Source organism: Canis lupus, chromosome 16 (assembly GCF_011100685.1).
Source record: "Canis lupus familiaris isolate Mischka breed German Shepherd chromosome 16, alternate assembly UU_Cfam_GSD_1.0, whole genome shotgun sequence".
NCBI lineage: Eukaryota > Metazoa > Chordata > Mammalia > Carnivora > Canidae > Canis > Canis lupus.
The window spans coordinates 6,642,157-6,656,684 of NC_049237.1; the positions used below are offsets into that span (position 1 = coordinate 6,642,157).

A 14,528-nucleotide genomic window follows, 5' to 3' on the forward strand; every position below is an offset into this window, starting at 1 on the left:
GAACACTACTCAACAGGGTAAAAATTGGCTAAACCACAGTCAGATCAATAACACAATTTAAATTGAGAAATACTGAGTAAATTTAGGAGATAAGCAGAATAGAAAATATTTAGTTCCACTTCTCTGTCTCCAAGCAAGTAAATTATTGCCTTAGACACGATGTCAAACACTTTTGGATTTCCTTTCGACTGTTATTAGCATTATAAACTTCAGAGTGGCTAAGAGACTAGATATTAAATGTTTTCACCCCACAGAAAGAAATAATAATTATGTAATGTGACAGAAGTATTAAATAATACAATAGCAGTAACCATATTGTGATATACGAATGTATCAAATCAACACAATGTACATCTTAAGCTTATGTAATGCTATATGTCAATTATATCCCATTTAAAACCTGTTTTATTGAGGGGATCCCTAGATGGCTCAGCGGTTTGGCGCCTGCCTTTGGCTCAGGGCCTGATCCTGGAGTCCCGGGATGGAGTCCCACATCTGGCTCCCTGCAGGGAGCCTGCTTCTCCCTCTGCCTGTGTCTCTGCCCCTCTCTATGTGTCTCTCATAAATAAATAAATAAATAAATAAAATCTTTAAAAAAAATTTTAAAAAGCAGTTTTATTGAGGTTTAATTGACATAAAAATAGACTGCATACATTTAAAGAGTTTTGATGTGTGTATGCAGGTAGGGAACCATCCCCACAGTCAAGATAGCGAACACATCCATCACCCATAAAGTTTCTTTCTGTCATGTTGTAAAGCCTTCCCTCCCAACACTTTCCACACCTATCCCATCCCTAGGCAACCACTGATTTTCTTTCTGTCAAAATAGATCAGCTTGCATTTTCTAGATTTTCCTATAAATAGAATAAAGTTGTATGCATTTGTTTGTGCCTGGCTTATTTCCATTACTGTAATTATTTTGAGGCTTTTTATGTTATAATGCACATCAACATTAAGTTAACTTCTTAGGCCACTTAAGGAGTGTATTTTCCTGAGAAGTTTATAAAATGTTTTATATTTTTAGATGACTGACAAGTTCGTCAATAAAATTGATACACAATACAAATTATACAACCCATTCCTCTATTCACAAGGGTATCTCTTGAAAATAGGCTGGGGGCTCCTGGGTGACTCAGATGGTTAAGCCTCTTTGCCTTCTGCTCAGGTCATGATCCCAGGCTTCTGGGATGGAGCCCCGCATAGGGCTCCTGGCTCAGCGGGGACTCTGCTTCTCCCTTTCTCTCTGCCTCTCCCTCTGCTCATGCTCTCTCTCTCTCTGTATCTCTCTGCGTCACATGAATAAATACGAATATTACAAAGAAAATAGGCTCAATTTTTCTGAAATTCAAGTTACAATATTTGAATCTTTTTAAGTTAAGCTTCCAGATCCCTTTTTTAAATTGAGATAATAATTTATGTACATAAAATTCGCCATTTCAAAGTGTACATTTCAGTAGGTTTTAGTATTTATAAACATGTGCAAAAAAAAATACCATATAGTTCTAGAGCATTGTCATCATCCCAAAAGAAAGTCTGTACCAATTAGAAGTCACTCTGCATTCACTCCTTCTGCAGCCCTTGGCAACCATTACTCTATGTTTTATCCCTGATGTTTGCCTATTCTGGATTTTTATATAAATGGAATCATATACTATGTGCCTTTTTGTGCCTGGCTTCTTTTGCTTAACATATTTTTTTCAAGCTTCTTTTATTTTATAGCATGTATCAGAATTTCATTCCCTTTTATGACTGAATAATATTCCATTATAGGAATACACTACACCTTGTTAATTCACCAGTTGATGAACATTTTAATTCTTTCCCTTTTTTTTTTTGGCTATTATGAATAACATCCAAATAAGGGACTTGTATTGAGAATATTTGGAGAATTTTCAAGGTTTTCTATAAATATATTCTGGATGCAAGTCCCTTGTGAGGTATATGACTTGCAAACATTTATATTATTTTGGGGGATGACTTTACCTTTCTTGAGAGTGTCCTTTGAAGCTCAAATACTTTTTAAGTTTGGAGAAGTCCAGTTGATCTTTGTTGCCCATGTTTTGATGTAATATTTAAGAAATCATTGACTATCTTCCGTGGTCGTAAAGATTTACACCTGTGTTTTCTTCCAAGAATTTTATACTTTTAGCTCTTACATTTATGTCTTTAATCAATGTTGAGTTAATTTTTGTATATGGTATGAGAAGGCCTGCAAATTCATTCTTCTGCACATGAGTATCCAGTTTTCTCAGCACCATTGGTTAAAAAGTCTGTTCTTTCTCAATTTAATGGTTCTGGCACTCTTATCTAAAATCAGTTCCCCATAAAGGTATGGGTTTATCTGAGGACTCTCAACTTTGTTCCATTGATCTATTTGTATTCTCTTCCAGTACAAAACTGTCTCCATTTCTTAGTTTCATAGTAAGTTTTGAAATGGGAAAGTATGATTTGTCTAATATTTTTCTTCCTTTTAAAAATGTGTTGGCTAATTTTGGTGACCTAAACTTTCATATGAATTTTAGCATTGACTTGTTAATTTCTGAGGGAGGAAAGATAGCTGGAATTTTAGAATTTGATAGGAATTTAGTTGAATCTGTGGATCAATTTGGGGAGTTTTGCCATCTCAAAAGTATTAAGTCTTTCAATCCATGATCATAGGATATCTTTCCATTTATTTAGGTCTTTAATTTCTTTCAAGCCATGTTTTGCACTTTTCAGTGTACAACTTTTTCATTTCTTTTGTTAAATTTATGCCTAGATATTTTATTATTTTGATGCATTGTCTCCTTGAGAAACTCTAATTGGCATTATATACCCCTTCATAGTAAAAGTGGAAATACAGATTAGCTTTTACTCCTCCAGGACAGTATTCTTGCTATACATAACAAGATTTAGGTAAGCAGGGGCAGTTAATAAGGCAAAACCGTTAGTGAAAATAAAGTAGATTAGATTGGTTTTTAAATCTGATAGCGCCCTCTGCTGGGGAGGAAAAAGCTGATGTGTGCCTCGGCATGGATGTCTTAGTAGGTGTGCGCATGCATTTGCACAGGCGTGTGTGTGTGTGTGCGTGTGTGTGTGCGCGCGCGCGTGCGCGCGCGCCTTGGAGTGTGGGGTGGCAGGGAGTGAGGCCACTGGCCATGGAAAGAGGAGAAAGGAGTTTCTTTTAGTTATAAGAATATCCATGTGGATGCCTCAAGCGTTCCTCAATTTCAAAATGACCTTTTGTTGAAGACTCTCTTTCATCTTCCATCCCTGGATATGTTGGCCGTCTTGGTATTCTTGGAATCCAAGGGTATCTTCATGGCTTTCACCTCCTTCACCACTCACAAGAGATAAGTGTTAAAATTCTGTCCATTTTCTATCTCAAGAGTCCAGTTAGATACCATTCTTGGGCAGTCGTCAAGAGTCCAATGTTGGTAAGAATCCTGCTGAGATACTTAGCCAGAATTTCCTACCCTCAATATCTGAATATTCTTGATAAAAGACCACATCCCTGTTTCTGACAGCTCTCCTGCTGGGGCGAGGTCTGATCATCCTGGCGTGCCTTCAGCAAGAGTCTTGCTAGGTCGGTGTAGCCAGAATCACCCTTCACCCTGCTGTCTCCTCTTGGTAATTATCCATCCACTTCCACCTCTCTGCTTCTTGGCTATGAACTCCCACTTTTCCTGTTTAGAGTTGGAGTTGAGCCCAATCTGTCTCCCTACCGGGGAGTACTCCACTGCTGCAGTTCCCCTGAGTGAAGTCCGCCTTAACAAGTGTCTGAATGAGATTTTCTTTGACAAAATTCACTACAATAGTAATAAACAATTTACTTTGAACAGAGAGATGCTATGGTTTATGTCATAATATACAATGGCTTTCTTAGTTTACTGTCTGAACCAGGACCCTTTAATGTATGAAAGAGTGTGCTATTAATAATTTTCCCAGGACAACAGTCCTAAACCAGGGCTGCCATGGTAAAAAGAGCATTTGACTGCTCTATGTGGTTGACTCTGATGCACTCCTTTAATTACTGCCATCTGGCAACAGTGGGGAGATTGCAGGAAATATATACCATTTTCTTTGACATGACCACATTTCAAGTCTGCGCCAATGCTAAGGCACACAGGAATGATCTAGAATGTCCCTGCCAACCAGATCTTCCCTGGATCTGTGTTATCTACATTTACAGTTTGCTCAGTTATTGCCAGATGGTAGCGAAGTGTCTTCCATTGCAATCTCTGGTGGTCACACGTGTGGGAAAATGGAGATGTATCCTGAGTCATCCTCATGTCAAATCTTAGAGAACAAATTGTGCAAATTTCTAATTTTAAAGAGGAGAATATTGAGTCATAGAGGGTGAGGGCACTTGCCAACATCCTACAGCTAAAAAAAAAAAAAAGCCAGAGTTTGGATTAGGAAGCAGGTGTCTTGACTCCAATTCCACTATCTTTGGATCTTACATCTCAAGAGAGAGAAGAGAACCATGGAGTTTGTGGAATCATAGAGTCAAACTCCATGCTGCCCTGGATTTGAGACTTGAATTTCCTGAAAGTTTCTGAATGGGGAATACTACCCAGTGTTTCTCCTGCTTCTTTCCCCTTGAGACAGTTGTGGTTGCTGTTCCCTCACAGTTATTCCCATTGAATCACTGCTCTTGAGAGATGGTCAGTCATGTGAAGGTGGCAGATCTGTGATAAAAGGACTATAATAAACCTGTAGTGGTCAACATCCCGTTGTTTCACAAACATGGAAGTCATTGGCCTCTGTGGAGGGAAAGAGTCCACAGAGGGGTCTTGTTTGGGATAAAATCAGTAGGAATTTCTTACAGTTTTGGTAAGATAATATCAATATCAGATCTCTGTAGTCAGAAAATCCGGGGGGGGGGTGCTTTCTTTCTAAACTTGGAGTCCATAGACTACCCAATTCTACTCCATCTTTTAGGAGTCTCAGAAGCCCATGTCCCAAAACACACCACCCTATAATTTAAGAGCTAATTTATAGTCTTGCCCTCTCCTGCTTGCAGCTGGAGCCACAATTATCAATCCACTTCTTTCTTTCTTCTGAGGCAGAAGACTGGGAAGTGGCCTTTTCAAATGTCTCCCTGGAGCTCAGGGGAGAGGAGAGGAGCCAGTGAGTTTGCACAACGGAAGAAACTGGCTCAGTTGCATTGTGCCAATGCCACCAGTATGGAGCTCACAACTGAGTCTCCCAGCTCTGCAGGATGGGTCTTATAGTAGAATATATTCCATTAGGTCTTTCATCTGAGAGTGTGAGGCCACAGTCTCTGGGAATACCCAAAGCCTCAGGACACTTTCCACAGGAATGGGGGATCCTTGGTCCAAACGCATGACCTCATGTTCATCTTGTCATATAGGTGATGTAAAAGGGCTCCAAACCCACTGAGCATTCTTAGGAAATGTGAGGTTTAAGGAAAACACAGAGGATGTGGAAAAAGGGAAAAGAGTGAGGATAACAGGAGCAAGAAGATGGTGGGACACTGTACTAGAGTGCTATTTTACCAATCTTAGAGAAATTGGCAGAAGTTCTCAAACTTTAGCATGACAAGGTTAGGTGTATTCCTGTAACCCATTTCCAGAAATTCTAACTCTGAAATTCTGACCCTGTCCTAGAATATATCTTTTTATCCTGTCCCTCAGGTGATACTGAGGAAGGAAGTTATTTCAGACAACAGTTTAAATCTCTTCCAAGTGGAGATCTTTAAGAGGCCAAACTAACAAAAAAGAAGACCATTGAGTGCAATACATTAGAACGTTAAAATTTAAGGAACACGAAGAATGTCCGTAGGAATGTGAATAACTAGTAGATAGATTTAAGTTCTGGAAACTACATTTACAAAAAAGAATAGATGGGAAATAAGAAACCTAATTGAAAATGAGGTGAGTGAAGCCCAGGGAAGAGAAGTTCCAGCGTTTGGGGTATAGTCAATATTGTCAAATGCTTTGAAGAGATCAAGGAAGCAGAGAAAAGAGCAGCCTTTGGCCCACCAAGTTCAGAATCTTAAGATTTAGGAGAATAGTTTCATAAGAATGGAAATATTCCATGAAAAAGCTGAAGATGGCACCCAAAGGAATGATTCCTCTGTAATGAAAATGAAAGTGTGGGCCACTAATTGTGCTTTATTACTCGTAGAGGAACAGAAATGGACACTAAGGAGGGTCTCACTTTTGAATGCTGGAAAAGGAACCTGAAATAAAAAGCCATAACATTGGGTAGACCAGGAACGTGAGAGCTTCTGTTTCAAGTGGTGACAATGAAATTTTGCCTGAGAAATGAAGTAAATTTGGATTTCTGGGGGTAAGACAACCAGGTTCAGCTTATATTGAAATAAGAGCAGAAGTGACTTAAGAGAATATATGAACTTCTCTAAAGCTGAATGGTGGGTGGTGTAGAATTGAACAGGGTTCTTTTAAAGTATTTTTTTTAAGATTTATTTATTCATCTCAGAGAGAGAAGGGGGATGGACAGAGGGAAGGGGAGAGACAGATAATCCTGGTGAGCACAAGCCTGACATGGGGCTTGATCTCACGACCCCAAGATCATGACCCAAGCTGAAATCAAGAGTCAGACACTCAACCGACTGAGCCACTCAGGCGCCCCAAAATAAGCAGTTTTATAAACAGGATGGATCATCACATTTTAACCAAGGTATTTTGAATTCTGTATCTGTTCTATGTGATTGCGGTGACCTCCCTGGGTAGAGCTAATGCAGCAATACCTCCTTTACCTCTGCTGATGTTGAATGCATTGTCCCCCATTATAATTTGGATCAAATACCAGAGGATTTTTCAATTGTCTGCACATCAGTTTTCAACCGTCTTCATATCAAGTATTTTTCCACTGAGTACACATTAATCTGTCTCCTCCCTCAGCTCCATAGAAACTAATTAGTGACTTAGTGGGGTGTGAAGTTGTCACACTGGAAATTAACATGCTTTCTGTATTACCTGGATTTAACTCCTTGAAAAGAAATTACCCAGAGTCTTCATTTGGTCTGACATTGTTCTGAAAACTAAGGATCTCAATCCCCTTTTTAATTCCTTCCTTTTTCCTATGTTCTCTGTATCTGGTACTCCTCCCCTCTGAGAGATACTATTGGGTGTCCTGGCCCCCTAACTAGAGAATTCCTGTCTGAAATCCGTGATCTGTAAGGTCAAAGTGACAGGCGTCCAGCTGCCATGCTGTTTGAAATAACCTGATGCCCTTGGCTAAAGTTGAATTTGCCAAGAGTATGTTCTTGAATAAAATAGGATTGCACTGTTTCCTGTTTTCTGGATTTGTGATCTTACACGAGAAAATGTCAAGTTGGCCCTTCGCAACATGGCTGGAGGACCAACATTTGAATGTATAATCTTTGGCTTGCTATGAGATCCAAAAACTGGAAAATACAATTTATTATAATGGGAAGAACAATGAAGCCTACAAGGTGGAAAGAGAAATAAGAGCTGTCAAATCAGTCATGTCACGGTTCCAGGACATTCCACTTTGTTCCTGAGAAATTCCTGCCTTCTAGTGTTGGGGTTCTATGGGACATACACTGAGCCTTGCAATATATTCCCATTTGGCTTAAGCTAACTCTAGTTAGTTTCTGTTATTTCCTTCTAACCTAGTATGCCAGCTGCTTCCTGAGCCAGGCCCAGGATGTTTGTGTATTAAGATTTACTAATATTTAACACTGTGGATTCACTGCTGGCACAAAAATACACGGCTGAATCCTGCAGCTCTGTACGCTCGATCTCTAGGCTACAGGGTGAGTTTTTTGGACAGAAGGCTAAAAATCTCTGCGTGGGCATCCCTGTTTTATCAAAGACAGCGTTATCCTGGAAAGAAATCAAGAACTTGAACTCTTTTGCTGGGATCTGCTGATACCAGAAAACATAACTATGTCCTTTTATTGGGACACATTCCATTTTTGCTTTTTGTCCTTTCCCTTTGACCAGATGTCCTGGAGTCTGCATGACTTTTGCATTGAGGGTGCCTGGGGAGAAAGCAGACAGAAGTTAGAGGCTTAGCCCCTGAAGGAGTCTGGTGACAGGGATAAGAGACTCAGAGTTGGGAGCTGACAATTCCAGAATGGGAGCTTACCTGTACTCAGGAGCCAGAGGACCAAGGAGCAGATGAACACTGGGCACATGGCAGCATTACAGAAAGAATAGGGTCAGGTGGCTTTCTCTGAGGCTTTTTTCACCCCCTGTAACCAGCTACTCTGTGACGTCATCACTTCCCCAAACCCAGTAGTCTTTGGTGTGCTGCTCTGTACAAGTAAAAAACCAAAAGATTAGAATATATGAAACAACTTGTACTCAAACATTAGAAAACAGGCAATGCAGGACTGTGATTATTCTAAAGTAAGAAAAAAAGAATGTCCACACAAGGTGAGGGGGAGACACAGAGGCTGGCACGTTTTCCTAGTTGAGAAGACAGAGGTTATAAGTGAGAGGGAACACAGAAGCTGGAATCTGTGAGGGAGACCACCAGGGAGATGGAACCTACACACAGAACCCCAGAAATATTCAGAGCGATCATGATGAAGTTTTGTCTGAACAGGAATTTGTGTCTGTGTGGGATGAAACTTTAAAATACACTAGAGACAAACCACAGAAAAAAGATTCACCCGCATGCCCAGAGTAGCCATGGCTTTGTCAATGAGACAAAATGACCCTTGAGCAAGTGATGGTAAATGACAGCCCAGGGCTGGCACCTGTTTGCGTACAGTTTTACTGGGGTGAAAAGCCCTCTGGAATGGCAACACAAGGAGATCAGAGGGGAAAAAAACCTAACTGCTGGACATTTAGAAACAATCATTTCAAGTCTCTGAAAGTTGCCCCCCAAAATATACAGCAAATGAAGAAACACTTATTCAAGAAAATCTAAATCTCAATAGGAGCAGTAAGGCTCTGGGGCATTTGAATCATGCCTCCCTGCCTCTTGCATCACCTCTAAGCTCAGTGAGATGGAAACTCTACTCCTTCCACAGTGGATGTGGTTGAGGACTCAGCTAAATGCCCTGCATGACTGACCCAAGCTTGGCATCTACTTCTTGGAGGGCCTGAAATAATGCTTCTCTTCCTTAGGTGAGTTCGGGGCCTCAGTAGGGGTCACAGTCAGTAGTAAGCTCTAGTGAAGGAACCGTCAATTCCAGAAAATAGCTGGTGCTATTTATAGCTGGTCCTGGATTGTCACAGAGGTGCTTCCCTTACAAGATGTCTTTATTTGGCTGCTGGGAAGTGAAAGCCCCAAGCATAAATGGGAGAGAGCAGAGGAGGTTGCAGTTGCAACGAGAAACAAGCCACTCCTTCCTGTACAAATGGGATCGTGTGGCACCCTTCCTTCTGTGACTGGATCAGGTCCCTCAGCAGAATGCCCTTGAGGTCATCCATGTCATCACATGTGGCAGGACTTCCTTCTTTTTCAAGACTAAATAACATACCTGTGGATGTGTACACCATATTAGGCAAAATTTTAACAGGGTAGATCTCATGTTAGGTGTTCTGGCCAAAATAAAGTAAAACAAAATAAAATAAAATAAAGACACTGCTCACTCTTGCTCCCCAACTCTCTTTAAACTCCCAGAGCATCCAACACTGTGCTCTTCTGTTTGTTTTCCAACTTCTTCCATCAGATGCTCCTGAGATTTTAATTTCCTCCTTCCCTAGGTGTGTCCTCACACTCTGCGTGACCCTACCTGCTAGAGAACGAGGCCGTTCTCTACTGCTCTGCGCAGCTACAGCCAATCACACTCCCTTCCACATCTTCCTCCCTCTCTGAGGATAAGGATCAGATCAGTCACATGAATCAGCAGAGCATCTCTATCTTCAGCCCCGGGCCTCATGTTTCTTCTGGGCCTGAAATGAAGTGAGTCTTTGCTCTTAATTTCTCTCCTCCCTTTATTCAAGAGGATGTTGGGTGTTTTACATCATCTGAAGAGGCTCTAAACTGCCCCCCTGGTTGAATTCTTTTGCCATTTGTCTCAAGGTGCATCAATTTCCTAAACGTGGTCATGGAGTTGTGGCTCCATGATCCACAAGAAAGGAGGGGAAGGGAGGGGCCCCAGAGACATCTAGCCCCAATATCTCATTTTACAGTAGAAGATTTTGAAACATAGGTGGAAGCATAGAGACACTGCTTTCATCATTTGTGAGGAAAAGGGTATGGGCGTGTGGTGAGCAAAAGATAGAAAAAGCAGACCAGTGTAGTGATGGTGGGTGGCCCAGATGACAGCGTTTAGCTTCTCTGAACTTTACTTAATTACCAAATCAGATCTTGGGTAGTACTTCTCGGCCTCTTGATTAAAGAGTTGGACTCATGTGATGTTGTTGATCACTATACAAGGAGAAGTGATGAACCACTGCTTAGTAGGAACATCTACGTGTTCTTCAGAATTAAAATGAAGACACGGTTCCATCCTCTGAAGCAGGCACCCCACAGCCAGCAGATGCCGGTCCTTTCCTGAACTGATGATACCTGTGTTCATTCAATTGGCCATCATAAATAGTTCAGTCTCTTAAAGGCCATAAGATAAAAACTTCCTTTTAGAAAGCTGTTCTAATACATTCCAGAAACTCTTTTTGTTTCAAACCAGCGGCAGTACTTGATTTTTCTTATTAATATTAAAAATGTGGGGCAAACTCTAGTAATTTTAATATATCTTTTAAAGCACCACATCTAGTTTGGGATATGTACCCTATCTGTGTGCCACTTAAATGGTTCACAGGCAAATTTATATCATGCAATATAGTTAAATACACTGTGAATAATGCATGCGCCAGGCAGTTCATTCATCTTCACATCTGGCACCCTTTTTTGGCAGCTCTAATTTTCCCTACTTGACAAGAAAGCCGTGAAACCTCAGCAAGGCCTCTGAGAGCACTTTCCTCCCCTCAGAGCAAGGATTCATGAGAGCGGGCCCACCTCTGGTCTGGGTGGGCTGGCCCTTTATCATATTTCCAGGTCTCCAACTTACATTAAAACAAAAACCGACTAAAAGGAACTTCCTATTTCTGTACTAAAGAGAATAGAATGGGTGACTAAGGCTATCCTGGGAAAATACCACAAACTGAACGGCAGGTGAGTGTGACCACTTTTCCGCTCTTGGCGGTTTTTGTAGGTTTTTGCCCAACTTCTGTCTAAATGATGTGATGACAGCCGTAAACCCACTATTGTTGGGTTTCTACTACTGTTGTAACATCAGAGCTGGGGGATGGTCTAGAGAAGGATCTTGGATCTGGGAAATGCAGAGGTTTGTGCACAGGGGAGACATAACACTGTAGCTCCGTGTCTTTACTGCTGGCACAGAGGTACACTGCTGAGTCCCCCAAGCCTGGTGAGCGGATGCTAAGAGAACAGAGAGAATTGCTGAGCCGGCTGGGTTGGAAGTTATCAGAGGTGTCTGTTTCTTTGGTAAGCTCTGTATCATAGTAGTAGAGCAGCAGCTTTGGTGCTTGTCTCAGCTTCTGTTGGTACCAGTACATGGTATCATGATTCAGGTTCTGAGAACAGTTCAGAGTCACTGGTTTTCCCACCTTAGTAACCTGGTATCTTGGGCTCTGGATGACCATGGCACCCATGTGACCTGTGGAGAGAGAAAGAAAATTTAGAGGCAGAATCAAGGAGCCTCTTATTGACGCCATAAAAGAAAGGTACAACTGAAGACAATATCGTTTTACTCAAAGATTTCCTTTCTGACCAAAACTCACCTGCTCCAAGGAGACAGAAGGCCACACAGTGGAGGAGCCCGGGACCCATGGCAGGGCCACAATAGGAACGGGGCATCTGTCTGTTCCAGATGCTGATCTCTGGGTAGAGAGATGGGGGTTCAGGATCCCCGGTCCCTGATAGGTAGATCTGCCTGTGATGACAATCTGCTGTTGGCTTCACCAAGGCAAGGGTCACTCTTTGTTGGGTATTACACCCAGCTTCCGGCTTGGCAGCAGAACCTGGGCTTTGCCGATCACGTGAGCGGTAGAGGTGGTGTCACCTCATATTGCCTCTCTTCCTATATCTGCCCCATGTTCATCCAGGCCTCTTTATCTCACTCCTCATTTCTTATACCCTATATGGCAGGTCAGAGGTTCCTCAACACAGGAAGAGCTTTTGCTAAAGTAGCATTTACAAACCTGTTAAGATAGTGTGTTTGTGTCTTGCTCTCTACATCACAGATGAGTGATGATGGCTGCAAACTATCCCCACCTTAATACAGAATTCAAGCCTGAAATCCCTCTATTTATACCCACACTTCAGAGGATCAAGGACACTCTCTACAACTTCCAGCTATCAGTGACACCACAATGCCTCCTTGTGGCCAGTAGAAAAATGTGTAGAAGCCTCCTTCCTGCAGTCCTTGTATTTCCAATTCAGACTTTGGAACTCAGGGTACTCACCAGGCTCTGCCTGGGTTTCCTTCCTGGGCCCCATCATGCCCCCCACCACCACCTCCAGGTAGCAAGGTGGATGCTCTGCCTGGTTGTTTCCAATCTCTTGCAGATTGCCATCGTTTGTTGCCTGATTCATAATGTTTTGAAAACTGTTGTTTCATGTACTATGTCTGTTTGTTTTAGCTGTTTCAAGCAAGAAGTTAAATTAGGTTCCTGTGAATCTGTCTTGGTTGGAAGCATAAGTTCACTCCAGGGCCATATTGAATTTCTTACTGTTGGGTCCCTAAGAGTTTCAATGGTTATAGACCTTTTTGTCAGTTTCTTTGCATGTGGTTTCCATTTCATACAAGAAGGGTAACATTTTATTCCACAAGCATATAAGGCACAGTCCAGAATTTCCATTTCTCTCTGTTAACTTTTCCCTTTTTATCTAACACATAAAGGCCTGACCAAACACCCAATTTTCTGACTGCATTTCAGGGTCTTCGTATTGTAGCAACTTTTAGTCTGTAAAGTCTGTGACCATTTGGAGGCTCCAGGATGAATGCAGATGTCATTATAGGTCCTGTGTCATCTCTATCATATGGGCACTGAAAAGCCAGCCGCAGTTGTGAGGCCTAGGTCTGGCCTGAAACCTGGGAGGTCCCTATAGCATTGGCTCTTCCTTGCTCTGCCTGTAAATTCTCTTTTTTAAATTCTAACTACTAAATTTCTTTTTCTTTTTTGATTACCTATACATTGTGTAGGAGGTGAGGGGTATTTCAAATTTAGAAAAAAATGGACTACCCTCTTCCTGTTCTTCCTCTGTAGCTTCATCCCAAATAATCAGGGGTACATTTTACAACTTCCTCCTTCCTTGTATAAACACGTACAACTTAAATAAGGACTTTTACTGATTTAATTTTTCTTTTATTTTTTTAAAAAAGGTTTATTTATCTATTTGAGAGAGAGCAAGCATGAGTGGGGAAAGTGGCAGAGAGAGAGATAATCCTAAGCAGACTCCTTGCTGAATGGGGAGCCAACACGGGGCACCATCTCATGACCCTGAAATCATGACCGAAGCCAGAATCAAGAGCCAGACGCTTAACTGACCAGGGGCCCCTACTGATTTAATTTGTCTTAAAAAAACCTTATATACTATACATTATTATGTTAATTATGTTCCTCTTGACAGTTTTTCTTAATCATCCCTGCAAAATAAAAGATGAATATACCTGTTTGGTTTTCTTTTAACCTCCTTGTGCCTGTGAAGTGAAGCGTAATACACATAAATGAGATCAGATCATACATTCTAGGAACATATAAGTTTTTTTGATGCTTTTGTAGTCATCAAAAGCTTAACTGTGGTTGGGGGCACCTGTGTGGCTCAGTTGGTTAAGCATCTGGCCCTTGATCTCAGCTCAGGTCTTGATCTCAGGGTCATGAGTTCAAGCCCTGCATTGGGCTCCACACCCAGGGTGGAGTTTAACTTTAAAAAAAAAAAAAAGTTTAACTATGATTGATGGATGAAACTAACAAGCAATAAAAAAACACCAATTCTTTTAATAAAAGAAAAGTTTATAGGCCTCCTATGTTCAGATGCTTTACAGACCTCAAGACACAGTCTATAATTGTAATGCTCCTTGGTGAGAGTAAGGAAGCTTTTAGAATCTCTGTGCCACTCAAAGAGGCAGAGAGCAGACATCATTCCCACAACCCCTTCCCCAGGTATGAAAAGTATTAATACAGTAGAAGGAGGAGAAGAAAAGTAAAGTATAAGGTATTACAGTTCCTAATGGTGTTGAAGAGTTGCTGTAGGGTAGCACCAGGGATGAAGGACAGGAGGTTGTAGAAGAGAATAGTATGCTTGAGAGAGTGATTCTGGAGGTGGTTCAAACTATTTGTGATTACGAGTCTAGAATATAAAGAGTGGATGTGAGTATCTGAGATTGGAGGAAATGATCGTTGAAGTGAACAAATGGAGAAACTGAGAAGCCCAGTATCATCTAGGTGTTGCAAGCCATCCAAGATGTTAGGAGTTTTAAGGTAAGAGAGACAAGAAATGCTTGAGAACCAACAATGAAAAGCAAAAGGGACATGAGTGCAATAAAGGTCACTCACAGAAACAAAAAATACCAGTAAGAGGAACTAAATTCCCTACCACTCAATTTCCAC

The 14,528-nt window shown here is 41.3% G+C and overlaps 2 gene segments (V, D, J or C); both read right to left on the reverse strand.

Moving 5' to 3' along the window:
* Nucleotides 1–7,652: 7,652 nt before the first annotated feature.
* LOC119874696 lies at nt 7,653–8,243 on the reverse strand. The segment is given in 2 exon segments: nt 7,653–7,978; nt 8,086–8,243. Coding segments are annotated over 2 exon segments (375 nt in total).
* A 2,913-nt stretch (nt 8,244–11,156) lies between these two features.
* On the reverse strand, nt 11,157–12,179 carry LOC119874697. The segment is given in 2 exon segments: nt 11,157–11,572; nt 11,697–12,179. Coding segments are annotated over 2 exon segments (492 nt in total).
* Nucleotides 12,180–14,528: the final 2,349 nt, after the last annotated feature.